This window comes from Scleropages formosus, chromosome 3, assembly GCF_900964775.1.
Source record: "Scleropages formosus chromosome 3, fSclFor1.1, whole genome shotgun sequence".
In the NCBI taxonomy this organism is placed as follows: domain Eukaryota; kingdom Metazoa; phylum Chordata; class Actinopteri; order Osteoglossiformes; family Osteoglossidae; genus Scleropages; species Scleropages formosus.
Genome location: NC_041808.1, coordinates 25,123,271 through 25,151,249, shown reverse-complemented (window position 1 = coordinate 25,151,249; position 27,979 = coordinate 25,123,271). Strand labels below are relative to the sequence as shown.

The 27,979-nt window shown below is 42.4% G+C and overlaps 1 protein-coding gene across 1 annotated transcript; it reads right to left on the bottom strand.

Moving 5' to 3' along the window:
• Positions 1 to 275: 275 nt before the first annotated feature.
• On the bottom strand, positions 276 to 27,234 carry ttc39b (tetratricopeptide repeat domain 39B). Its single transcript, XM_018756245.2, has 19 exons — positions 26,971 to 27,234; positions 19,817 to 19,851; positions 14,954 to 15,058; positions 14,049 to 14,180; positions 13,445 to 13,518; positions 12,956 to 13,023; positions 12,661 to 12,725; positions 11,766 to 11,871; positions 10,812 to 10,877; positions 9,782 to 9,890; positions 9,526 to 9,593; positions 9,311 to 9,370; positions 9,046 to 9,207; positions 8,462 to 8,553; positions 7,639 to 7,759; positions 6,842 to 6,953; positions 5,552 to 5,669; positions 4,564 to 4,680; positions 276 to 4,177 (listed from the first exon to the last, which is right to left on the bottom strand). Exons 1-19 carry the CDS (start codon positions 27,055 to 27,057, stop codon positions 4,081 to 4,083), a joined length of 1,794 nt encoding a protein of 597 aa, XP_018611761.1. The 5' UTR covers positions 27,058 to 27,234; the 3' UTR covers positions 276 to 4,080.
• Positions 27,235 to 27,979: the final 745 nt, after the last annotated feature.

Here is a 27,979-nt window from a genome sequence, read left to right as displayed (position 1 = left end):
GTTAAAGTAGACAGTAGGCTACTCCAAAGCAGAATTAAGTATTTATAGAGAATTTAACCTTTACACAACACTTCTGATGTTATTCCTGTACATAAGAGCTGATACTAATCTTGTAGGTTCCACTTGAAAGCACAAACAGTTAAATCATGCTGATCAAAGCATCTATTAAAAAAATAAATATTGCATATTTTGATGAATGGGTCACTTTGGAAACCTTGTGTTAAATGTTACAACCTAAATTACAACACAGAGATTTTTTTTACTTAAGTCCATGGCTTTATTTTTCAGGAACTTGAAGCTGGATTCTACACTGCACAGCAGGTGAAAAACAGTTGAGCCTTGAGAAGTTTTATTTTTTTTTTTTAAACATTTCAATATGTGATTTATTGACAACAGGCACAGAAGTATCTATGTATGTAATTCCACTTGAAGAGACAAAGTAATGTAAACACCATCAGAATGAGAAACATAAAACGACTGAATATTGCATACATGGATATAGGCACCCTCATTCATTCATACATATATACGCATAAGCTATAACAAACATGAAAAATGAAATTGTCAATAAGGTACAAGGAAACATTGTGCAAAATGAATTGATTGTCAAAATCAGTTGTCCTTTTGCCATCTTTGAATTCCAATCTTTAACAATCTCACTTAAAATACTATCAGCATTTTCCCAATAATTAACCTGCTTCTTGACTTATTGTACTTAAATGCATTACCTTGTTCCTTTTGTCAAGCCTTCATCGTACTGTGCAATTAGAATGCTGTGCCTTAAATATTTCAACTAGACCATATTTATATACCTTTGACATTTAAACTTTTTTGCAACAGCAGCTGCAGATAATACGACACACTTTGGTATCTGCAAAATGTACTTTTCACTGGCCTTACAGTGGTACTGCGAAACAAACCTTTGTGCAACCCTTGTGAAACACTGCACCATATCTAACAATGAAAAGAAACCTCACACACAATAATCAAACTAAAATGCGCTAATGTGTGTTTGCCACGAATCTTTTTCAGCCGACTCAACCTTCTGCATAAACATTGAACTGGAAACTGGTAGCAGTGCATTCTTTTGGGTTTTTCTACAATGCCAGCGGAGGATCCGGAACACAAGACAAATATTTTCTGGAGATGGTACAGTACATTCTGATGATCCACAACTGAGAATTACAAAAAGGAATGAAAGCAAAACTAGCAGCACTTATATGATGGCTTACAATTAATGTATACACAGAATTTCAACATAAACTTAAATTAGGTTCTTTCCCTGTAAGTATATAGTTTCTATACTATGACTAGTCAATACACTTTAACATTTCTTATGTTGACTCCAAATGGCATTATTTATGAATGTAACATTAACAGTTACATAAACCATGTATGGTGACTCTAGAACAGGGATGGACTATCACATCAAACACAGACTGCAGGATTTGCAGGGTTTCATTATGGCCCAACACTACTGATTCATTGCAGTCATTTGGAAAGAAAATATCACTTGACATTTGCTAACAAAAATTAGATGCTGGAAGATAGTAAATTATTTAAACTGCGACAATCTGTACAAGTTTACCAACCAAGTTATGTCTCTACTTGATCGGTTGAATGATGGAGCTGAACATTAACCTGTAGACCTTACAACTCTACACGGCACAATTTCCCTGATTTTCATTTTATTTAATACAGAAAAAAGGTCTGTAATAATGGAAGTTCACACAGTTACATATACAGCATGACAACGAAAACAATTTGCCAGTGGATTCAGCATCTCTTTAAAGAATATAAAATATCTTGGGTCTATTTGTATACATTGCATAGGAAAAGCCAATGAAGATCAGAAAAACAACAAAACTGCACGTTTTCAGAGATTTTAACATCATTGAAATTTTGTGTTTGTCTGCATATGGCTTTCTACATCTTCCGTTTGGATCTGAGCAAAATGCTAGAATGCTCCATTTACGAAACTACTTATGAAACTAATTCTTAATTATGGAATTTGATACTTTATCAGAGAAAGTTAGTTATACATTATCCTCTGCTGTATAAGAAAAGCATATGGTGAATGTGATACCAATATTTCATTCATCTTATTCATTTTCTTATTTCTAAATCAAGAGCACAAATGCTGGAATTGTGATTGTTCATGATGCCCAGTAATCTAGCAATCTGAAAAAAAAACACTGAAAACATGAACAATTTGCTTTGAGATGCAGTTAAAACGAATGAATGGACAGAATTCACAAATATTACATACAAACAGCACTTTGGAAATATTGCACTGTGTTCTAATGTTTTAAAACATCACTGAAATGTTCGCTGATCAACATGTAATTATCTTTGCACATGCAAAATAAATTATCTATACCTTTCAAAGGAACACAACACACAATTTCATAAAGTCGAATTTACATTCAGGTTTTCGGAAACCTGATAATAATTCTAATCTGGGGAGAACTGTTATGCTAACAAATTGTAAATGTCAATAATTTGGCCAGACAGCTCACATGAGCCAAGGTGCTGCACCATGTTGCTTTGAATTTGTCATACATGTCCAGGCTAAAATAATTAATGTAAAGCTTGAACTAAAGAACATGGAAACAAAAGGAACCTAAAACAAGGTCAAATCAGTACATAATAGATATTGAATATTTTATGTTGGTGTTTCCATGTTCAATCACCAGAGTTTTAACCATGCTCAACATGTAAGACAAACTTTACATATTACGTACAGTATATTTCATTCTTTGGTTTTCTCAAGGAGCGGAAACATGTTAAACCCTAATCTCATAATGGCAGGTTGTGCTGCTTATTGACCAACTCTCCACTCCACCTGCCTCACAATCCTAAGACCCTCTAACACACACGCATTACACATAACACACAATTTCAATGGTTCCCATTTGCTAACTGTATCAAAAAATATATGGATCCTGTTATTCTTCAGTTTGTAGCAGCTCAGCTTGGGGTAGTGATTCTTATGGACATGAGCAACTCTAAATGCTAGACCAGCAGACTATACCCCGAATAGGAGTTCCTGTGATCACCTACCATCGATCAAATACTAAAATGCCAAATAATGCCATTGAAATAATTACCAGTTTAAAATAAAATATTTTCTGTATGCCACTGGGTGGCTTTGAAAGTCTGTGTACAGTAAACTGAAATTAAAGGTCCCAAAACATAAATTTCATTATAAGCTGCAGAAAAAAAAAAAAAAAATTTCTTTAACATAAAACTTTGTTAAAAGGCCCTCTCTTCTGGATTACCACTTGCCATTGCAGTAGAGATAACTGTGGACACACAGATTCAGTTTAACCGAAAGGTCACTTTTTGATTTGCAACTGCAAATTCTTTTACACCACAAAAGCAGGTGTGGTATAAATGACCAAACCACTGACCATGTTATATGTTCTGTGGCAAAAAAAAAGATAATATAAATTTACATACAGCCTTAATCTAAGCAGTGGTTCCCAGCTCTGGTCTTGTCATATCCTGTGTATGACGGCTTTTGTGTGAACTGTTTTTCCAGGTAGAGCAGCGACCCTCGAGTCACCTGTCGAATTAGCGAACAGCACAACGTAAATCAGGGTACACCACAAATCTTTATCCAGCCTGTAACATTAAAAGGAAGTTGTGGAATTCCTACAGTAGAGAAAAGATAAGCAAACACATATTTTATTACCAACAATGCACCGACAGTTTAACTATACCTAGTTGAAAGCAACGGAAAGTGTCTGTACAGTAATGTTACCGTGTGAATTGTTCAATAAATAGAACAATCTGCTCAACAGTGCTGATCAACAATGGACTGTTTCTGAACAAAATCCAGCATACACAGGGTTAATTTATAACTGGGAACCACAGCTATAAACAACCTCTTTTCCTTCCATGTTACCATCCTTGATTTATGAGGAAAACATGGTTGTTGTTTTTTTTTCTTTTTTTTTTGTTTTTCCTTTCTCAAACTAATCTCAAAAACAGTTTGCACCTTCAAACAAAATACACTCAAGTAAAAAGACAGCAAGTAATGTTTCCGAGCCGGAAAGGTCACTCGGTTACTGTTCCTCAGGGGGTAGTGACCGGAGAGCCCTTCAAGCTACTGAGAGCAGCGTGAATACGGAAGTGCAGCCGAGACTCCATTGAGTAGTCCTTGTAGTTCTGTCTGCCAAGCAATCGGGGGGGAACGATTCAGAGACACATGACATTCATCTCATATGAGACAGATGTGATACATACACAATATATGCATTTTTAAATTAACATCATAACATCATGCAAGCAGACAATACACCAAGAAACTGCACATTCGTCCACATACATAGATACGTATGGGTACATAGACACTATTAAAATAATTATTGTATTAACTATAGTCACTGTCACCTAAATTATTACCCAAGTCCAGTGCAGTAACCACCTAATGGACTTACAACTAAAGGTCAGAGTAATATTTACTGTATACTGTATGCCACTTGAGGAAAGGTGGTTTGTTCAGTCCTGTGTCGGGTTTCTTGATATGCACAATTACGGCAAGAAAGGGACACTTACTTTGCGTTCTCTATAAACCTTGTTGCCTTGACAAAGTCTCCTTGCTGTTTGTACAGCAGCCCCAGTTCAAACAGGGTAAATGGCACCAAGTAGTGGTCATATCTAATTCTCCTCTCTCTGTGGAAATTTTGCATGCAGCAGATTAAACAGACAAAGTCATTAAAATCACATTTCATGTGTCTGATTTTTCTAACATTCCTGCGCTAGTAAACTAACATGGGATGGAAATCAGTGTAATCTATATGTTGAATAGGTTTCAACACTGAGACCGGGTCTGAAACCCATCTCTTTCAGAGCCACTTCTTTCGTGATCTCCTAACTGCTCCATAAACTTACATCACCCCATCAGGTCTGTACTTCTATTTCCTATCAATTCTACATACAGTTACTCATGTAAAATGGTGGTACTGGGCAAACTGAAAAGCTTTTAATCCGTTGTTGATTTAGTTTACTCTGATTTCTACATCACTTTGGGGAAGAGCATTTGCTAAATGAAAAAAATGCAAAAAAACTAATGTAAATTTTCTCACTTTATTCTTCAACGGTTAACACAACAATACATCTTGACTGGAATGCTCTGGAATATTGTGACACACTGATGGAAAAATCTTGTTTCTGAAAGCTGTGGGCAACACCTAAAATGTGGGCCAAGTCACTGTTTGAGAACTTTACATTAACAAATATTCATTTAGCTGACACTTTTCTCCAAAGCGACTTACAATGTTAAGGTTACAATTATTTACCCATTTATACAGCCAGGTAATTTTACTGGAGCACTTTAGGATAAGTACCTTGCTCAAGGGTACTACAGCAGGAGGTGAGGCTTGAACCTGTGGGTCCAAAGGCAGTTGCTCTAACCACTACGCTACCAGCTGTCCCTAATGCTTTAAAACACTTTAAAATCATGCAGATAAGTGTTTTCAGACTTTTAGCTACAGTGAAGGATCAACTGAAAGACACTCTCAGATTGCATGTCGGAAGCACTTACGTGGAGACAACTTGAGTGAAACACAGCTCTGCTTGCAGGAGGCGCCCCAGATGTTTCAGACAGAGGCCCTTCAACATCTGGACAAGGCACTGGTCATCCGGGTGGTACTCTGTGGGGTCTAAGTGGTAGACCAAAGAACTCAGCATGCGGCATGACTGCTGCACGCTTCATCTTCACGACTGGACTCGAGAGGATACTCCACTTTATCAAAATGTCATTTTTTTTTTAAAATATGGCCACAGATCTTCAAAAAATAAATTAATCAGCAAAGCTGAACACAATCTATTAAAAAAGAGCAATTTATTTAAACATTAAGTGATTCACAAGCATAGAACTAAACACACAACAAAAAATTTGTTAATTTTATTATGTTTACGTTACTTCATTTAGGAGACGTTTGTCTCCAAAGCAACTTGCAATGAACACTATGTAGTGTTATGAGCCCACACACCTTATTCACCACGGTGACTTACACTGCTAGATACACTACTTACACTGGGTCACTCATCCATACATCAGTGGAACACACTCTCTCTGTCACTCACACACTATGGGGGAACCTGAACAGCATGTCTTTGGACTGTGGGAGGAAACCAGAGCACCCTGAGGAAACCCACACAGAAACAGGGAGAACATGCAAACTCCATTGAACCCATGTCCTCTTGCACCACACAGGTGTTGTGAGCAACACAGCAGTGCTACTCGTTGTGCCACCGTGCCACCCCCTATACTGTGCCTTACATGGCCTCAACCTGTACACAAGTGATTCCTAAGGGGGCGTCATCCATGGTCCACCCTTGACCAACAGAAGCCTAGATGCTGTGCCTTGTTAAAGCAGAATATTTTGTTTACATATAAGCAAATTATTACCGTAGCAAAATTATTTTTTCTTAAATGTAAACGATACCTCCTGGACCCCCCCCTCATCCCATAGACCCCATCACATGAGGATAAACTGTGATCACCAAGTACACTAAAAACAAGGAAGTACCTGTATGAACTAATAGAAAGGCACTGCAGTGCTTGTTTCTAAACAGATACTCATCCCAAAAGTTTCCTCCCTCTCGAGACTATAAAAGCCAGCCTACTCGTAAAACTGTATAAACCTGAATGTCTCACTGTCCAGTAACCTTTGTAGCACTGTCTAGACGACCGAGTCAATGTTCAACACGGTGTGAGGGTGTTCTCCAAATTAAGCATTAAACTTAGCAGGGTGACAATGGCGCCACCTGGGTATTGGGTCCACGTGTGGCCTGCTGTAAAGATGATTCTGCGTCATTCTGTACTCACTAGGGTCTTTATTCAGCTGCTCCTCTGCCTTCTCGATAGTGATCAGGAGACGCTCCGTCACATCGGGCCTCTTGCCGACAATAGTGAAGCCATTCCACACGTACATCATTTCCTGTTCACACAAGGCGTATATACAAACATATATGACTGACTGTCCTCAACCATGGAAAACTCTGCTCCTCCAACATCAACTGCTTCCCTTTATGCGTCACATTTACTTCTTGTCATTTATCTGTCACTATTCTGTAAAAGCGACGTACAATGTTAGTCTACTTACAATGATTTACTCATTTATACAGTTGAGTAATTTTTACTGTATCAATTCAGCATAAGTACTGTGATTACGGGTACTACAGCAGGATTCAAACCTGGATCCTTTGACTGCAAAGGAGTCTGTTCTAAGCACTGCATTGCCTGCTGCAACACCATCAAATACGCAATTTATTTTACAATATACAGTCAGTGTCTTAGCAGACATTAATACGTCTTTCATAATGGCACCATCCACACTGAGACCAGAGCTAAGGGTCAGGAGCCAGGACACTGCACATGGTAGAACATGCAAATGTCTTTCACTGCTTTTTCAGTCCTTTAACCACCATTCTATTCAGGTCCTGGATGCTGAACAGCTTAAGGATGGGATGGTCTCCACAGGACCACACTGACATTCTGAAGACCACTGGTCCAAAATCGCCATTGAGGACAAGGTGTTTTTTTTTTTTCTTTTTTTTTTACAGGTTTTCCAGCTCTCATTACCCCTCTAAAAATGCTGGTGAGCCAGGACCAGAACTACTCACCAGTGCCGGGATGACCAGCTTCACCGGACTGGAAGAGGAGTATCGGCGAGACTTCCTCACTGCAAACTTCTCCACAGGGATGGACTTTCCTGCGAGCCTCTGCTTCAGACCTTCTACTTGTCTGGCATAACAGCAACACATAGTGTAAGGGTACCCATGTCATCAAAGCTTATGATCATTGGAATAGTTAATATTTGTGAATATTTACATGTTTATACAGTTTGAGAAAGTTTTTTTTTTTAATTTAGTATTGAGTTAGGGTTGCCGGAATTAGTGCTGTCCCTGACAGAGTGTCAGTGTAACAGGAGGTAGAAAGTATATACAGCAGTTAAGTTTGTGGTACAGAAGAATCATAACGTCAGTGTTCTTTGCAGAATGAAACACGTAGCAGGCAGAAAATAAAATACCTGCCGTGGATGTAAATTATAACATTACAGGTAAGGAAAAAAAATGCTGTTCTACTGAGTCATAAGCCAGCTCTAAGTAAAAAGATTATATATTTTCAAAATTTGTGGTAGCAGTTTTTCAAAATTGTACTGGATCTCTTTATATGAGGAAAGTGTGTATTATATTGTAAAAGCAATTCTAAGTGACCATTTTCTCTAAAATATCCATGGATACATCCAGATACAATACTTATAAAAGCAAATTAATCATGTTCCTGTTCTGGAACAATGAGCCTCCACTACTGTATAATAATGAGAGCCTTATTATTATAATCTGAGCACCACTTCACCTACAGCTCTTACGCAAGACAAGGTGAGAACAACAGTATATTGTATAATCAAGGGTACATTTGGTACACACGGTAAGTCCGCCTCACCTAAACAGCTCCACCACATTCTCCCTAGTTTTCTTGACCTCGTCTTCAGGGAGCATGCTCAGGATAGCGGCTTTCTGGTACACATAAATAGCCTGCAGAGAGAGAGAAATAAATCGCAATTCACAAGTAATTAAAAGGTAAATCAAGGGTTATCATCATTCTGTGCTTCTGAAAGTAAATTAACATAGATTACAACTTTATTTAGATGCAATATATGAAATAAGCTTTTAAATTGTAAAAGAAGTTATGAGTTACATAGGAAATATTAAGTGAACTGCAATTTTAAAATACAAAAGAAATTTATAGAGGAAGCTTTAAAGTACATAGATTTATATAATTTAAGTTGCAACCAAAAAAAACTGAAGTTATATGGGAGGTTGTAAGATATATAGGGGCTTACATAATGAGTTTTATCGGAATTTTTAAGACATATAGGACGTTTAAAGCTACAGAGCAATTATATGCTAAATAAATTTTATATATGATATAAAATTCCTCAGTTATACAAGAAGCTTTGGACAGGACACTGAGCACACAGTGTTGGTGCTTACGGTGCTTTCCAAAGGGAAAAAGGCATGCCTTACCTTGGACCAGCGGCTCTCCCTACAGAGCAGATCTGCGTAGCGGTACGCCTCCAGCCACTCTTGCTGGAATGAGTGGACCCACATGAGCTCCCAGTAGCACAGATGGTGGATCTGTTTCCACTCATACTGCGCAGCAATGCACTCCTGGAACTTCACTTGAGCCTGAACACACACACACACAAAAAAAACTGAGTTTTACAGCATCTAGCCTTCAGTATGACACTTACTGGACCAGCTCCTTGCTTAACCAGGTGTAGCTTCTCACCTTCTCAAAGTTCCCTCTAAGTACAGCAATCCTCGCCGCATAAAAGAGGATAATGGACCCCTTAAAACAACAACAACAAAAAAAGTATCAACCAGAAGTATAAAGTAACAGCTTCAGTTAGACAAGAAAACAGCAGCAAACTTATTATATTAAATATATAATAAGAAAATATATTATTATATTAGTTTTTATATCATTACAAAATAGTTGCTAACATTGGGGAACTTTTCCAGGTACGGCTCCAGGAGGGCCTCCGCCTCCACCAGATTACCTTCTCCAGTACCTACGGAGGACAGCATCACCGTGGTTACACATACAAAACAAAAAACAACATTTCAGCATAAATGTGCAAACCATGCCACAGAAAAGCATGCATGAATAAGTGTATGGATGCATGTATACCATATACTGGCGTGTATGTACAGTGGCAGTCAAAAGTTTGAGTACACTCGCAGAGCAAACGACTCGTACCCAGTATGAGTGTGACATAGGTGTGGTACAGCAGAAGAGTTAAGGCGCTGAGGATGGCGCGCAGACTGTGACTGGCCGCTCCCTCTCGCAGCTGGGAAAGGCCAAACTCCTGTGGACGAGAAGCAGGACGGCAAGGCCGTTAAAGGCATCAGAGTGGAGAGAACACCTCTCCCCCTCTCAGCAACACATAGTGGACACAACAGAGCACAACTAGCTTTCTGACACAAATGCTCAAAACGTTTACATCTGTTTACTCATCTGACGCTTTTTTTTCCCCAAAGAAATTTACAATGTTAAACTACTTACATTTACCCATTTATACAGCTGGGTCATTTTCACTTAATCAGTTCAAAGTAAATACTTTGTTTAAGGGTACTTCAGCAGGAGGTGGGATTTGAAGCTGGGTCCTTGGAGTGCAGTGTGGTACCTCTAACCACCACGCCACCTGCTGCTCCTGACTGGAGTTCCTAACCAGCAATTCAGTCCTCTATCACAAGAGACAAAAAGTGCCTCCGAGTGTGCTGCTCACAACATGCACATTTAACAAGTATGTTTTCAGTGTCAGTATAAGATGCTAAATATGCTCTCCGCACAGAACAGTTCAGCTTAGTCTCAATGTGTTAAGTCATTGTGGACAAAGAAAAACAAATAACCATAAAATTTTCTGGTGTGCAGGTGTACAGTGTAGTAATACTGAAGCATTTGATCGAGACCTTCGCACTCACTCATTCCAGTAGGTGGTGTAGCGGTTAGACCTTTCACTTCCAGGACCTGGGTTTGAATTCCACCTCCTGCTGTAGTACCCTTGATCACAGTACTTACCCTGATTTGCTACAGTAAAAATTACCCAGGTATATAAATAGGTAGATAAGGGTAAGCAGGTGAACACTGTACGTCACTTATAGAAAAGTGCCAGATAAATAAATGCAAATGTCATTTCCATATTTAAGATGCAACACAGGAAGAGGAGGGTCATGTTGGCTTGTAAAGATGACTGCATGAAGAAGCAATAAGGTTCGAGTTCACTCACTCTGTTCCCTGAAAAGCCAATGAACTCAAGCAGACGCAGGATTCGGCCAGGCAGGAGAGAGAGCATCTGAGAGGACAGAAGGGAGAAGCATAAACACACAGAGCAAGGCCTACCACAATGGCTTCATAACACAGACTGGCCAGCACCAGTATTACACAAAAATTACACAACTAACCATTAATACATCTATTGGTATTCAGTGCGGGCTACATCTACACTGCGGTTCTGCATACCTATAATGCCTTCTATTGGTCCTCATCGTAGGGTTTTTATTTGTTACGATTCTTTCGAAAACTTTTTTTGTTCATTTGCCAAGTGATTGAACACAAAAATTGACTTCTAGAACAAAATGCGTAACAGTAAATCATATTTTTAAATAATTTTTTTAAAATAGTTATTGTGATTATTTTAAATTGCATTTTCATTTCAAAATTGTGTGCGTTTCTACATTCAAAGATTAGTTAGGAGTAAAGAGCACCCAGAAAGTATAGGAATGTGGAACTTCTGCAATTCAACTCACTTCCACAGCATCAGTGACCAGCTATGTATAATAGTTTTTATCCAAAGCACACAGAACGTAACCTGTAAATAACTCATGGTAGGTCTGTATCACCAACTGAATGTGTAGATATTAAAGAAAGCCGAGAGTGGTCCGAAGCTGACAAACGTTGCATATGCTTATGGGATGGATCAGTCAGCCACTGGAATTGATTAGGGGCTTGGGGAACACCTTTTTTAATTTAAATCTTTAAGGTGTTTACAGAACCTAAGTAGCAAATAAGTTGAGGGATATGTGTACTACCATACTGATTGTGAATTAGTGGTAAAAACAGTTTTTGGCTAATAAATTGAGTTGCAGGCAGATTTTCGGTCCCGAATGCATTCATGAAGTCGAGGAGCCAGTGCAGTTGAAATTGTTGTGTTTGCAAATAAGCACAACTAGACTAGCCTTACCAGGTTGAAGGAGCCAATGCCCAGCTTGACTCCACCTTCAAACTGTCTGAAGGCCTCACTAGTACCAGCCAGGTCCTGGGTCATGTTTAACACATGCTGGCACTCCCTGGGGAAGGAAAGCAATGGAGGTGTTCAAAGCCTAGTAACACACAACTCATCATTATTGACATCTACAGCATGAACAGGTTTCAAGACCTTGCAAAAAAAAAGGAAGTCTGAACATCTTTAGTGATGGGGAGGTAAATGCAATGCAAATGCAGTGTGTTGACGCAGTTAAAAAGTGGGAAAACATGAGATGCCCCTCAAAGCAAAAGAATATTCCCAAAGCTCAATGTACTAACTATGCATAGGCAAGTGAGTCAACAACAAAAACAGGCATTTTCATGCCAACTTGAAGCGGTCAAGGAACAGTGAAAACTGAATTTAGAGTGGACCATTTTTAGATTTGAACAGGAAATCAAAAGTAAAATTGCTGCAGCAGTCTTGCCACAAATAGCTATGCACTAGAAAGACAGTTCTTGTTTCAACATGAAACCTTCAACAACAGGAGTAAATAGAGAAACACTTATGTAACTGGTGGTAAGATGCAAAATATTAAACCGTGTCTGTGAGTCAAACAAACAGTTTCATGGACAGCACTGCGTATGCTTACCTGCAGTTAAAATTTTGCATAAATACACACATTAATATATATACAAATAAGTACAATAAACATTTAGAGACGGACTATACAAAAAGAACACAAAAAGTCCAATGTATGCATACGGTACATGCAAACACTATACAATCTCAGACAAAATGCATACATGAAGTGTACGTATGTCAGTGTATTGCTAGACATTTCTGCCAAGCTGTGAAAACATAAAAAGTATTACTGAAAAGTTATGTTTCTCACTTATAGATCTGATAGCTGGTCCGGATTTTGAGTCCACCTTTGATAAAACTGATCATGTTTTCATCCTGTAAAGCATGAAGAGACAATGAAAAATACCATGGCAGTAAAAAAAAAAAAAAAGGTGTTTCCAAAGGCTGCATGAATGCTGTGTAAAACTAAACTATAGATGCCTAACTAATACACTAATTTTCAGGAATTTAAATATGAATTTAACATCTCAAGCTGAACAAGATCAAAATTACTATTGAAATATCAGTTAGTTTGGGCCTGAGTCCATGGGGCTTGTGATGCTTACCTGCACAAAGGTGAGAGTGGCTTTCTGCAGCAGGCACTCCGCGTAGCAGATTTCAGCGTGCATCTCCTCTACGGACATAAAGGTCTACTGAGTGCCAAACCGTCACGCAAAGGCCAACAAAGACAACCCGAATATTCATCACAGCCCACTCAATGCTAAACAAAGTGCACTCTACACAGACCATCCATCGCTCAATGCAGAGTTCCCTCAACATAATCCATTTCAAGCTCAAAGCAGTCAAGTCAAAGCTCAACACAATCCGCTCGTTTTGCGGCAGCATAATGTCCAAGAAAAACTTCATAATGTTAAGCACCATATAGTGACGAAACAGATCTCAACACAGAAAAACAAACACAAATCTCAGCGGAGACTGCTCGCTGCCCACGTCTATCAAATCAAAACAAACTTCACAAGAAAACATGCATCCCAGCACAGAGCGACTGAGACGAAATAATGATCAAGCCAGACAAAACAAAAGGCGCCTCGTACCTTCCTTCAGGCTGTCTGCTTGTTTAGAAACAAGGCTTGATATAGACTCCACAACTGTGTTCCTTTTCCGAAACCTGCAGAAACAACAAGGCAGGAATTGGTCCCTTTGCTCTAATGCACAATTATTGCATTTGTAGTGTTAACTGCACAACTCCGCCCATTTATTCAAACAACAGCGGCCAGTAATAAATATAATCCAACTCCATATGAAGCTCAAAAGGAAACCAAGTCAAGGATAAAAATACTTCTTGATTCATCACAGAAATATCTGTGCTTGGTCCTCATGTGAATCTGTCCAGTTCCCCGAGTCTGTGGGGGAAGAGAGCAACTACGGAGGGGAACAGAGTAACTGTATCACCTGATTTACAACCGATTATTTTTGGCAAAATCCACAAGGTTATGATACATGATATTTTCAAAATAGCCTTTATTCATCCACAAGGTTGTCAAAGTCAATAAAAAATATGACGGAGAAAAGTTCCCATAATATTGACGAACTTACATAGAAATTGATAGTGCTTTGATCTTATTTTTTGGTAAAATAGCTTCCTTGGAATATAAACATAAGAGTGGAACAGCTTGACAGAATAGACTTTGGGCGCACCTCTGGCACGTTTGCAAGGCCTCCTTAATTGTAGCCATGGCCGTCTGGATGTCCTTGTGCTCGAAGGTCATGGCTGCCTGCATGACAAGGATGCTGCTGTAGCCCAGGGCATGATACATACTGTCCTTCGCCCTGCCAGGAGGTACGCAGTTGCCATCAAGACAGTAATAAAAAAATAAAAATAATAATAAAAAAAAAAAAACCAACAACAGTCAGGCTTTTAAAATGACCACAGCTGAAACATCTCACCATACACCCCAACACACACGCAGCAGTCACATATACAGATACTATGACAGACTTTGCAGCAAATACAGCGACGTCCCTGTAACAGATTCCTTTAAAAATTATATATTAATTTTTCTGATGCTTTGCTCCAAAGGGACTTTCAGTATTATAGTAATTACACTGATTTATCCCTTTATACAACAGGGTAATTTTTACTCTATCAACTCAGGGTAAGTACTTTGATCAAGGGTTGTAGAGCAGAAGTAGGGATTTGAACTTGGGTCCTTCTAATATAAGGCAGCAGCTCTAACCACTATGGCACCTGCTACCTCATAAGACACTTCTGCATTATAAGAATTTTGGTCAGTACTGCACTGGATCACCTAAGTATGGGTACCAACCTTCATCTTCATGACCAGTCCTGAACAGGTTTTCACATAACAGCAGCAATAAGAACATGACATGTGACCTGACACTTCCCATGTGTTGCAGGATTTGGTCACCTACTACTTAGCAGTAAGAAAATCATTTTCAGTTTTTCTCACTGTTGTTCGTTTGGAAGCTTATGTATAATAATTGACTTTATATCATGCTATAAGTGAGACAGATATTTTCTGTTGACTGCAACTGTGTCCTTTCTGATAACACCAAGTTCACAGTAGCATCTCCACACATACCAGGGCTTGAGAAGGTCCAGTGCCTCAGAGAACCGGTTGTTCAGGACAAGGTTCAGAGCTATGGTGCACTCCTCCAAGGACGTCTTGAGGTCCATCTTGGATGTTCTGAAACAGAGGACGGCCTGGTGAGTGGAAAGAAAGCGCAAAAGGAAATTTGGAACCAGATTATGGAAGCAGCCCATTTACAAAAGAGCTCAACTTAATTTAAAAAAAAAAAAAAACTAATATGGGACTGAATTAATTAAAGCAATCAAGGTCAAGTGATAAATACAACAGTACAACTGAAATATGCTAAATATACATTTGACTGTACACATGATATTTTCAAAATAGCCTTTATTCATCCAACCTGCTGGGAAAGGATTATAAAAGGATCAGGCAACGCATTGAATTTGTGAACACAAATTAGCATGTTAACTGGCAACTGTAGACCTCCATAAACCTAAAGTCACCTGTGCAGGTAGCAAAGCCCAGGTGTATAGCTTCCTGATGCAAGTCAACTCGTATTTGCACTTGTTAACAGATGGGAATATTTTTAAGCAGCAGTATAAACACAATGTTTGACTCGAGCAAAGAGATACTTTAAAGTCAATGCATGTTTAATGTACAAATACAGCGCTTTATCACTAAATTCTTCATTTAACCCAAGTTACATTCACCAACATGTAACTGTAACACACTATTCAGCTCCAACAAGTCACACCAGCATGATGGGGAATTTCTTCAGGAGATTGAATCCATTCCCTTCTGATCTGTAGTGAATTCATAGGCAATGACATTAATAGTTTCAGGTGTGCTGTTTGTTTGTTCGGGGGTGCAGTGGCGCAGCGGGCTTGGCTGGGTCTTGGCTCTCTGGTGGGTCTGGGGTTTGAGTCCCGCTTGGGGTGCCATGGACTGACATCCCGTCCTGGGTGTGTCCCTTCCTCCTCCAGCCTTACCCCCTGTGTTGCCAGGTTAGGCTCCAGCTTGCCGCGACCCTGCTTGGGACAAGCGGCTTCAGCCAATGTGTGTGTGTGTGTGTGTGTGTTTATTTTCACACGGCACACAGTCATATTCCGTACTTTCAGCAACGCCCACCCAAAATATCAAGCAGGAAATACAGGATATCCACACACATGCAGACTCAATCCACAAGGAACCACCATAGGACCCTCTCTCTCTCTCTCTCACACACACACACACACACACACACCATCTGTCAAACTGAGGTCTAAATTTGTATACTCATACCATATGTTAAATATACTACAAAGCATAGACACCCACACAATAACAAAAATGTGCATAAAAATACAGTAGAGGATATAATTAATCGGTTGTTCCAAATATTATAATTCAAGAAAGTCTGATTCTACCTGCAAGACAATATAAATATGAATTTGACAAGATATAATATATATATATATATATATGGCAGCAAAATCCTTGTCAGTTAGTACTGTATTAAAGACGACATGACTGCCCCATTTTTATGAATATGTTTAAATCCAGAGCATATTCCCGAGGCGTCAGGAGAAGGAATTCTACTTACAGTCCGAGAGGAACGTGGACGGCCGGTGCTTGTTGCTACCCTGAGCAGGCTGACGTCAGCCCCAGCACAGTTGTTTAAAAATCATGAGCCCTACGAAGGTTCCCCCTGAGCGAGAAACGGGAGGAAGCGGCAGCGCAACTGGGTGGGGACCAGTATTGATGTTGGTGACAAGTCTGCGACAATGAGGGAAAGCGTGGGGGTTTAGGATGGAGAGCACAAGCGGGGGGGGAGAGAGAGAGAGAGAGAAATTGGAGAGAGACTGGGAGAGCAAGAGAGGGAGAGAGAGAGTGACTAGGAGAACAATGTAGAGAGATATTGGCAGAGTGATTGGAAAAGTGATAGAAATAGAGACTGGGAGAGCAAGAGAGAAGGAGAGACTGGGACAGAGATTGAGAGAGCGAGAGAGAGAGCATGAGAGCAAACGCCCCTGTCCTTCATTAATTAGACACACATACAGTATAATGTGCACCTGGAGCTTCACTAGGGTGGACCAGCACAACAGAGGTGTTTAACTGAAAGCCCTCCACCTACCTAAAGAGCCAAACATCAGCCTGGCAATTAGCAGCACCCTCCCAGGACACCAGGTGCGGGGGGGGGGAGGGGGGAGTCTCTGCTGCTGCAGGAGGAGACTCCTCCCCCTATCTCTTGCTCACAGTGGTACGCAGCGAGATCCACATCGACTGTGTGGGCGCGCGCGCACACACACACACACACACACGCACACGCCCGGCTTGCAGTCGGGCCCCAGCTGCTGAAACCAGAGTGTCTCCTCTATTGCTCTCTCACTCTGTCTGTTACTCTCTCCAACCGTCTCTCGCACCGCTGGCGCAGGACCTCCTACACATACCACCAACTCAAGAGAAAATCCTGCACCGCATGTGTTGTGTCTGGTGCGAGTGTTTCACCGTTGGCATGGCATACATCTTATCATCCACCTGAAAATACAATGACATCCTCCATGACTCACAATAAAATACACCCACAGGTACGCTCGTACATTTTCTTTTTTTATTTATCTGATTCTTTTCTCCAGTGTACTTATGATGTTGAGCTACTTAAATTCAGGATAAGTGCCTTGATCAAGGGTACTACAGCAGGAGGTGGGATATGAACCTGTGTCCTTTGAGTGGAAGGTGGCAGCTCTAACAGCTACACCCCCTGCTGCTTACCTAAAACAAGACTGACAATGCTTAATTATTGCAGATGTTCCTCTTATGTCACGTGTCATCAGTGCTATAAATCTCTCACATTGCAGAACTTTGTCCAAATGGTGTATCATCCAGTAGCACCTTTACAAAAGTTTGGCAGCTTGGACTTTAGAACAATTCCTCGTCCAGCTAAAACCAACGAAACAAATGGAAATTCGTGGAGCTCTGAGGATCCCAGGAGTGACAAAGTGAAGCATCATTAAGAATAAACACCTGCGTTCACATGAGAGTCGTCACCATGAAATCCAGCTCATCACAGGCTTTTCGTTTCATCAAGTTTCAATAACGTCAATAAAAGCAATGAAAAGACCAGGTGGGATGAAAGTCAACACAACGTGTGCCTCTCAAGGACTAATGCTGATGCTGGACACGCAAGTCTTCCAGCTCCACCTCTACATCAAGGCTAGTGCACTCATTTATTACAGATTTTTAGTTGACTGGCTCCAGCTGATACAGAAGAGATTTCAAAACACCATAATGCTGGGCACAGATACACACCTCGGGTTTCAAACAGAAAAGTTTTTTTTGTCCTTTCCTGGTGTCAGTGTGCTTATTTTCCGGCTAAATCTAGCGTATTAGTAACACGCTCACACATCCTCCATAACAAAACCAAATATACGCCCACTTCCTGTCACATGGACAATCTCAACCAATCACAACCACCGATTAAGGTAACTCTAATATCACAGTAATACAATAAAACACAATTCATTCCTATTCAGCACTCAACCCTGGAGACACGCTCAGAGCGCGTTCACACCATTACATGTAAAAATGACAAATTACAAGGCATCACGTACAGTAAACGTTTTCAAGAGAGGGACAGACATGAAAGTAAGAATAACCCCACGAGGCCAAGACTTCACACCAAGACAGAAGGCTTATCCACTAGAAACACTACATATTTGTTGCATTTGTATACAGTTAATTGTACATAACTCAGATTGGCACTTTATACCTTTCAAAGATCCGTAAAGCGTGTAATGTCTGCTGTTCTGATGTGTCAGAAGTGACTGCAGGTGCACCCACCATGATAAATTCCTTGAACGTGTAAACATACTCATGGCCTGTGAGGTCTTATGTTGTACAACACATTTTGTTAATTGCCTCTCCCATGCAACTAATGTGGTATCTGTACTCTCTTGACTCCTTCTACCCCAAGTCCTGCCTTAACAGGAATCAACTGGCAGCCGCAGACAAGCAGAAGGTACAGCAGAAGCCACAGCAGTCATACATACGACTTCCTCAAAATAACCTTCACTTTCTTTTTCAGTATGCAACTGCTATACCTCAATGAATGGCAGCTCGACAGCACTTGGTCTGTAAAACGTCCACTGCTGACAGTTTTTCTAAAAGGATTTTTTTTACTTTATCGTCCTCCATAATGTCCAGATTTCTCAGTTTGCTTTCAATATGTCACTATATCCTTTTATTTCTGCTTGCCTGAATTGCTAACTATAGAGGTCACAACTCTTCAGCACTGCTGATAAAATTAACATTTTAAAACTATTATATTGCCACAGACTACTTCATCATTCAAAGGGGGTGCGGTGGCGCAGTGGGTTGGACCGCTGTCCGGTGGGTCTGGGGTTTGAGTCCCGCTTGGGGTGCCTTGCGACGGACTGGCGTCCCGTCCTGGGTGTGTCCCCTCCCCCTCCGGCCTTATGCCCTGTGTTGCCGGGTAGGCTCCGCGTCCCCGTATGGGACAAGCGGTTCCGAAAATGTGTGTGTGTACTTCATCATTATTTTTATCAGTGTCGATACTGCTAATAGATAACCAAAAAACAAATGCATAACACCGCAATGCAAAACAAAAGATATTTGTAACGTGGTTTCTTTAAGGACAAAGGATTAGAGAAGCCAGTCTATTTTTGGTTTAATTCAAAAACCGGTCCTTAAAGGGCGAGAACTTTCATTTGATAATGTCAAAAATTTTAAAGTTTAACATTAGCTTGTAATAATTAACCTGGTAACGGGGCAAATCACTGAAGACGTGCACCAAGTCATCATCCTTGGTCCGTACAAATTTTGTTTTGGAATAAAGGGCAATATCGATCTGACGGGACCTCCATGACAAAGAGAAAGGCCGTGTAGATAAGCACATCCATTCCCAAGGATACTTACACAGGAATCCTGTCAAAGGCATCTTCAAATTGCTCCTGCAAAACAAGAGAGAGGCAATGAGACTGTAGAATAAACAGGCACCATGGAGCACTGCAGGCCCACTGCTCTGGATGCATGACCAGGAGCCTTAATGCTTCTCTAGCTCTCTACAATCGAGCGAGGAATGATGTTATGCATGTTAGCCTATCCCATGCTTGTGGATCAGGAGCGGCGTGTGCTATGGATGAATGATAAGTGGCTTAGGATCACCAGGAGGAAAACAAAACAACACCATTATGTATTATTCAGTTACATAACAAATGGTCCCAGGAGGGAAACGTTAACCAGATGGACATGGCAACTTATTCTCGCAACCTTTAGGGCAAAGCAAGGGGGTTGGGGCAGGAAGTCCCCTGATGCCCAGAGAAATAGCATTAGTGCTTTGCTACCAGTACAGCTAAGAAGATTTCCATTTATTTATCTAACACTTTCCTCTAAAGTGCCTCAGCTTGTTAAGCTACTTACAAGGAGTTACTAATTCACACAGCAGGGTAATTTTTACTCCATCAATTCAGGATAAGTACCTTGATCCAAGGTACTAGCATATGGGCTTTGAACCTGGGTCTACTGAATGCAGGACAGCAGCTCTAACCACCATGCCATCACCTGTTCCCAGATAGCATTCTGCAAGCTTCAACTCCAATACTGGCTTGACGTAACCGCATTCTTAAAATGTTCTCGTCTATTTAAAAGAAAGTGGATTGTTTTATGGGGCCAGTATATTGGCGCAGTGGGTAGTGCTGGTGTCTCACGGCTCCTCGGCCAGGGGTTCCGACCTGGGTTCAAACCTAACTCTATCTATGTGGCTTATGCATATCGCCCCCATGTTCACATGGGTTTCCTCCCAGAGTCCAAAGGCAAATGAGACTTTCAGGACTTCTGGTTTCATTCTAGAGTAGAATGAGGTGTCGGGGAGATGAGGCCCTTCTCCGTCTCACTCCGGAGTTACTCTCCATGTGTCACAAGTATTGAAGGTGAACCAGAAAACTTTAACTGATCGCAGCGACTTGGTGAATGAGTGTGTGCAATACACTTTTGTTTACTCAGTTGTAAATTGCTTCGGAGAAACATGTCTGCTAAAAGCATAAATGTAAATGTGAGGATAAATGCCCTGCAATGGACTGCTGTTCCATCCAAGGGGTACCCTACACTTCCAAGATAGACTCTTGACAACCACGACCCTGTATTGGACAAGCGATTAATAAAAATTGAATTCTTTTGCCAAAAAAAAAAAAGAATAAAATGAATCAGACAGACAAGCAGATGTTGTCAGTTGAGCAAATCTACGTAAACAGTTGTTTTCATCAGTGTTTTTAAGCGTTGGCCCGTTTCCGGAAGCTCTGAAATACAAACAAATCCAGGCAGAGTTGCATCCCGTCTGTCCTACATCTGTCTCACGGTGGAGTGTCGAGTGCCACCATTGGTTGCGGTCCATCGAGAGGCACCGTTCAGCGGAGGAGGGAGTGTGCCAGGGTAGGCTTTAACACTCAGTGACAAAACAGACGGGTACACGCAGTCTTCTCTCCCTCTCGCAAAAGCGCGCGCGCACACACACACACACACACACACACACACACACACACACACACACACCTGCCACTCAGGCAATACTGTGGGAAGACACAACACCCAAGGCAGATGGTCATTAATCGTCTGGGCATGTCAAGAAGAAAAAAAAAAAAAAAAAAAACGTGTTAAAGAAGAGCAAACAGACAGACAAGTGCATGGGGGTAAACATGAGTAAGTCTCATATATTCATAATGCAGCTGTATGAGGCACACACGCACAGACAGTCCTCCCTTTGCTGAATGCAGCCATCTGGTCACTCGTGCTGAGTAAAGAGCGGAGGCTCACACCACATCGCCGCAGCTGGTTACCTCTGGAGAGTTAATTTACCCTGGTGTAAAGTCACCGAGTAGCAACCATGCACAGTGCAAAGTGCTGATTTGCACCCTGACCTCGACCCACCACACGCACAGCCGATACCCCAACCCCCCCTTTCTTCTTTTCATGTCGAAATTGATCTGGGCTCAGCTGTGCTTATCGATGCGTGTGGAGGGACGAGGGTCACGGCTATCCTCTCTCTCCACGATCACACACAGCTCACTTAGAACACCGACTTCGAGAATGGAAACGTTTTATGTTAACACATTTTAAAGTGCCACATCCAGTCATTTAAAGCGCTTCTTAAGGAGCGCTGACCTATTGAAAAATGGATTACAGCTGTAGCATAAAAGGTAAAAACAGCTGCCGTCGGTTCACTTTTCCATCCCATGCAGGTGCTGAAGCAGTTCAGGTTAAAATGCTATTTATACACACACATATATATATATTTTTTAATTTTTTTTTTCTTTTTTTTTAAATCTGTCATGCCGACACTCTTCCGCAAAGCAACCGACAACACTGAGCCCCTTATTACCAATCTATAGAGCAGAGTATTTTTTTACCATACCGATTCAGGGTAAGTACTTCAGCGCGGTACCACGCTAGGAGGTAGGATTTCAAACCGTCTTCCAACTGATTTTTCTATTTCGAGGAAATGGTTCTAACCACTAACCTACCAGATAACCATGGTTATGATAAAAGGAAGTTTAAATTTAGCTTTTGCAGTTTTAAGACAGTGCATTTGCAAAAGTACACTTACAAAGTAACCATGCAGCAACAATTTTGCAAAGAAGCAAACAAACTGATGAATTTCATTTAATTAAAAGAAAAGCAGTGCAGCTTTACGAAGTCATCGGTTCCCACAGGGTTCTCCGATTGCTGGGCGACAGCCGTAACCAGCGGTCCAACGGGAGGACCCCTCCTTGAATATTATACAGAGGTGGCAATTCTGACCACACGAAGTGCCTTTATGAAATTATGAGACTTTCTGGCCTCAGACCAATTTCACCCACAGTGCGTTTTACCGCGTTAGCGCTGCCGGTTCCGTAAACCCAAACATTGACTCGTATCCCCGTTTCACCTCGTTCCCCAAACAGCAACCGCTGGGCTTATGAACTTAGGTAATGCCATTTGTTGTATTGATCCCTTTGCTCTCCCGAACACCCCCCCGTACCAGGAATTGTGCAACAGGGAGCGGGCAGCCGCTCCTGTCACCACACGTCTGGGGTTCAAGAGCAGACTGTTGTGAAACGATGCTGAGCCACTCTCAGTGGGCGGTCTGAGAAGGTGCCAATGATTTACTACTACTGCTCATGTCATCCAAGGCAGCTTACGAAGCGTACAAATTAACACAAACAATTTTTTAAAAATTAACAATCACTAGTTAATTAATCAAATAACTTTATGGAGAGGAACAGAAGAAGACAAGGATCACACACACACACACACACACACACACAGTGATGCTGACAAGGAGACAACATGACCTCCAGCTCAGGAGAGGAACACCAGCGAGGAGAACTTGAGCCGAGCTGAGCCAAGCCCCACTGCCATCCCACACACACACACACACACACACACACACTCTCCGAGGACCAGCTGGCAGACAGAAAAGAGCAAGGTAGGCAAATACCGCAGAACAGTTTTTCCACATACGCCCACAATGCTGTTTTCTCTCTGTCGACTGGTCCTCGGAGTATGTGTGTTCTGACCCGAGAAAGCGTGGAGCCCTGAACGAGAGAATAAGCCCAGGATGTGGCGCAGTCCAGGGTGCTGGAACAGCTCCATTAACAGCAGCCACTGACAACAAGGCACATGTCTACACCCAGAGCAACACGCTGTCATGTGCGCATAAGTCAGCGATTTAATATGGCTGTTAAATAAATACCGGGGAACTGATAAGAAACGTCTGAACCCAATGAGGGCATTGCCTCCCGGTGGAGGACGACGGCGATCTTTGAAGACGCCGGCCAAGGTCACGCGCTGGCTCCTCCAGTTGCAAACACGCGCAACTTGAACTGATGCAAATGCGTTTCCACTTATGTATTTTTAATCTTTTTTTTTTTTTTTCCTCACCCTCTCTGTGTTGAAGAAATTGTCAGTTGAAAAAAACTGTCAGTTGCGGCGTAGACATCACGTGCGACTCCACATCCCATCCCCCGAAACGTACCCGAACAGAACAGCGTCGCGGGGCCGGATCGATTCAACTCACTTCCACGGTGTTTACAGCTCACGTCTGGGGCTCCCGCAGGTCAGCGAGGAATAACAACGTGAGGAAAGCTGCACGTTTATGGGATTAATCGGTTAACGCCGCATTGAACAGAAGTTTGTGACGACGCGTTTTTATCTTTCGTTATTTTAAGTCCGTTTTAATTTTAACGTAGCTCGAAGCCGAAAGGCCTCCAAAGGCCTTTCGGCGACACCCGGTACTCGGCCCCGAGAGCCAGGTGTCCCATGCTATCAGAACCCATATCCAGAACAACTTAACTCTGTGGAGCATTTCACTAAGTGGATTAGTCGATTAGGGACCCCTCCTCCCCGGTAGGTCTGCACGCTCATACACATTGGCCTGGGCTGCTCCGGGTCTTTCGTGCTGAATTTTCCAGCATTCAACGTGATGGTGCACGGAAAGAGGTACGTTGCTGTGCCCAACTGCATTAAAATGAAACTCGGTCCCTGAAACCGACACCTGGCGAGATCAGACGCCCTGGAAGAAGGATCGGGTCTACTTGAATCCACACGCTAAGGCCCACGCAATGGCCATGGCTCAGTGCCATGCAGAAAGTGGGCCAGCAGGTGGTGTAGTGGTTAGAGGCATCACCCCACAACTGAAAGGCCCAGGTTCTAAAAGAGACTGTAGCGATACTGTAGAAATGACCCTGCTATATAAATGGGTGAGTCATTGGAAATAGCTTCATAATAAGTCATTTTAGAAAAAATGGAATGTAAATGTTTTATGTAGCTCTTCTCTTTATAAAACTCTTTCCCACGAAGTGACTGGCCATGTCATCGGCAGCACAATGTGTAAAAGTTTTACAAAGTGTCATACGGCATCATTTCATGCGTTTGTAGTCGCCCTGCACCTGAAAGAGGTGGGCAGAATTGGCACGTCACGACCTTGGAAAAAGACGCACCGAACCGAGCGGGCGGTTCGGCTCAGCCACATGCGACACCACATTGTAGAGGGACTTGATAGACAACTGATCATCCGTTGACCTCGAAAGACATCCTCTGTCGCTAGCGAGTGCACGGCGTGCATCGATTTGTACGTTTCATTTATCAAACTCCGCAACAGCTGGCCAAAAAAACCCAACCCAACCACATGGCTGTGGATTCAAACAAAGGAAACTGAAGCAGACCCACAGCTGTTGTGCTCCAAGTGCATTTACATTTATTTACCTCACCCAAAGTGACTTACAGTGTAGAACTATACAGTGATTTACCCATTTATACATCTGGGCCATCCCGTCCTGGGTGTGTCCCCTCCCCCTCCAGCCTTACGCCCTGTGTTGCGGGGTTAGGCTCTGGCTCCCCGCGACCCCGTATGGGACAAGCGGTTCAGACGATGTATGTGTGTATGTACAGCTGGGCAATTTTTAATGTCTCAACTGAGGGCAAGTACTGTAGTACTGATCAAGGGTACTACAGCAGGAGGTAGAATTTGAACTTGGGTCATTTGAGTAAAAACCAGTAACTCTAACCACTGCGCCACCTGCTGCCTGTGGGTATGTACCATCTATGCAGTTTCTACTGAGAACTACAATCAACATCTTACCTGCATCTTCACCCCCTCATGAAGTTATGAAAGCATTTTCGAGCACATATTCTGAAGATTTCATGTTAAATTATTTTTCGAATAATTATAGATGTATTAAATGAGTAAAGCGTAAATATCACTATTCCGCTTGTACCTTTGTCTAAGGCAGCTTACACCGTCAGAGCAGGGTATGGTTACTGCATCAACTCCAGGTAAGGACTTTGATCAAGGGTGCTACAGCAGCACAGGGCCATTCGAACTCGGGACCATAAGATTAAGGGCAACAGCCCTAACCACTGTGCTCCCTCCGTAAGCCAGTACTTATGGATTCATAAAACTAGGGCGCTGTCATCGAGCACACCCTCACATAAAGAAGCCTCTCTCAACACACAACACACGAGTACACTCACAGTTACTATAGTAAAGAGGTGTTGAAGCAGAAGAGGCCACAACAAAGCGCAGTTCGCCTCTCATCGGGTTTCATGTGACAGGGGGAGCGCGGCAGCTGAGCTGGTCATTAGAGACACCGAGGGGGCGCAGGCCTTCACCCCATCGGGAGAGGACAGGGACACGGACAGGGAGGGAGGACACGGGCTCGCGACACATTCGGCGAACACTGCAGAGACGGAAAATGTCCCGTCGCCCCACCGTCGGCGGACAGCAGCAGGAAGGTGCACGTCGCACCCTTACCCTCCATACTGTACTGCACACCTGTACTTTCAAATTCCAATACGTTTACATAAGCCCTTAGTACACACATTTTCACATTGCCTGATGTCATCTTATATTCAGATCAATTAAACATTTTCATAAGACAATGAATGAATATAGAGCTACACTGTATTTGTCGAAGTTAATGAATTATCAAGGAGAGCCATGGTCATGGTGTGCAGGTTTCACTGGGTTTGTGGCCCAAAAAAAAAGAAGCAGGATAATTAATAATGCACCAGAAATATTCCAACTCGTTATTACAACAAAACGCATTCAGCAGGAATAAAGAAGCGCAGAGAGGAGACCGATTCCCCACAACAGATGTGAGGACAGAAGCATAAGCACACTTTTGAAAGGATGGAAAAAAGCACTTAATAGTGGTCGAGGTTGTTACGGAGAGCGAGAAGCGGCGAACGCGTTTCGAAGGCAGACAGAGCGCCGCAGGACGCGCGGAACCGACCGCAGCGAGTCGAGCGACGTCCTTGCCGCGCGTAAGAAAGCGCGCGCACACAGTGAGTGACACACACACACAAAACACAAACAAACAGCTGAGATTAATGCGGAATGACTGAAAATTGGCGTTGAGTAACGTCCTCGCTGACGACGTGCGCTCCAGCGAAGAGAAGAAGAGTAACTTGGAAGAAGAGAACTCGTCCGTGCCGGGAAATAAAGTCACGGAGCGCCGCAGCACAGTGACGGTCAGCGGACGGTGAAGTGGCTCGTGGTTGACCTCGCACGCGCTCGCCGCGCTAGTTTCACTCACATCGTCGTCCGCCGTTCCAGCGCCGTTGCCGACCTGAGCCATGATATGGTCCCCGCGCGCACTGTACACCAAATATAATATACACATAAATCAGTCAGACATTGATTAAAGTGCCTCTGCGCGGTGTTCGAATCGTGCGGCGGCTCCTTCGCATTTGCTGTCGGCTGGATCCAGTCGGCGCGCGCGCACACACACATACACAGCACGGGGACACGTTGGAGCTTTAACACACCCCTTCTCGCATATTTTATTTTTTTTTCCCTTTTTTTTTTTTTTTTTTTTAAAGAACACCTCCCCGTCGATACTCCGTCGTCACGTGGCACGGGCACGCGTCCCCTCCCCCCCGCAGAAAACTCGCGCAGGACGGCGCGGTGAAAAGTGCCACGTTTCCACCGCTTAAAGTGCTGACGGGACCGCGAGCGCGAGTCCTCGCCGAAGTCGCACCACAGGGCGCCTTTCTACTTGGTTTACTCCTTTGTGATTTCACTGAAGGTTGATTCGCCGTGACACTGCGGCGCGCGCAGCCAATCGGACGGGGCCCAGTTGTGACGCAAAGACACACGTCACACCGCGCGCTCTGTTTATACTTGCTGTATGAGCTCATTGAGCGATTGCGCAATGACTTCTCTGCGCTGCTTCGTTTCTGTACCCGCATCAATAAGGCAGAGGAAACGAACACCGCTTGTCGCTCGTCACCCTACATGCAAAATTTTATGAGGAAATTCAGCAATTAAAAAATGTCACTTTTCAGAATGATGCATCCATGCAGTGTTAACCCTCAGGTGAGTGTAAGTGTACAGCCCTAAGAAGAATTATGTAGCCAACCTGCCAAAGGGCAGGAGAGTCACGTCACGGTTCAGCAATCCTTTATTTCATCCACAGTGGAAGAACGATTTTAAAACACAACGGATCCAGGTGGTGTCGTGGTGGTAGAGCAGGCAGTGCTGGTGTGGTTCAAATCCAGTTCAGTCCATGTGGAGTTTGTATGTTCTTGCCTTGTTCACGTGGG

Bases quoted from the DNA above. Each gene is read 5' to 3' on its own strand.
- ttc39b (XM_018756245.2), bottom strand. From the start codon at position 27,057: ATGTGTATATTATATTTGGTGTACAGTGCGCGCGGGGACCATATCATG. The intron at 11,872-12,660 runs GTGAGAAACATA...TTCCTTCCCCAG, and splicing joins ACCAGCTATCAGATCTATAA to GGAGTGCCAGCATGTGTTAA. The intron at 9,891-10,811 runs GTGAGTGAACTC...TCTCGTCCACAG, and splicing joins TTGGCTTTTCAGGGAACAGA to GAGTTTGGCCTTTCCCAGCT.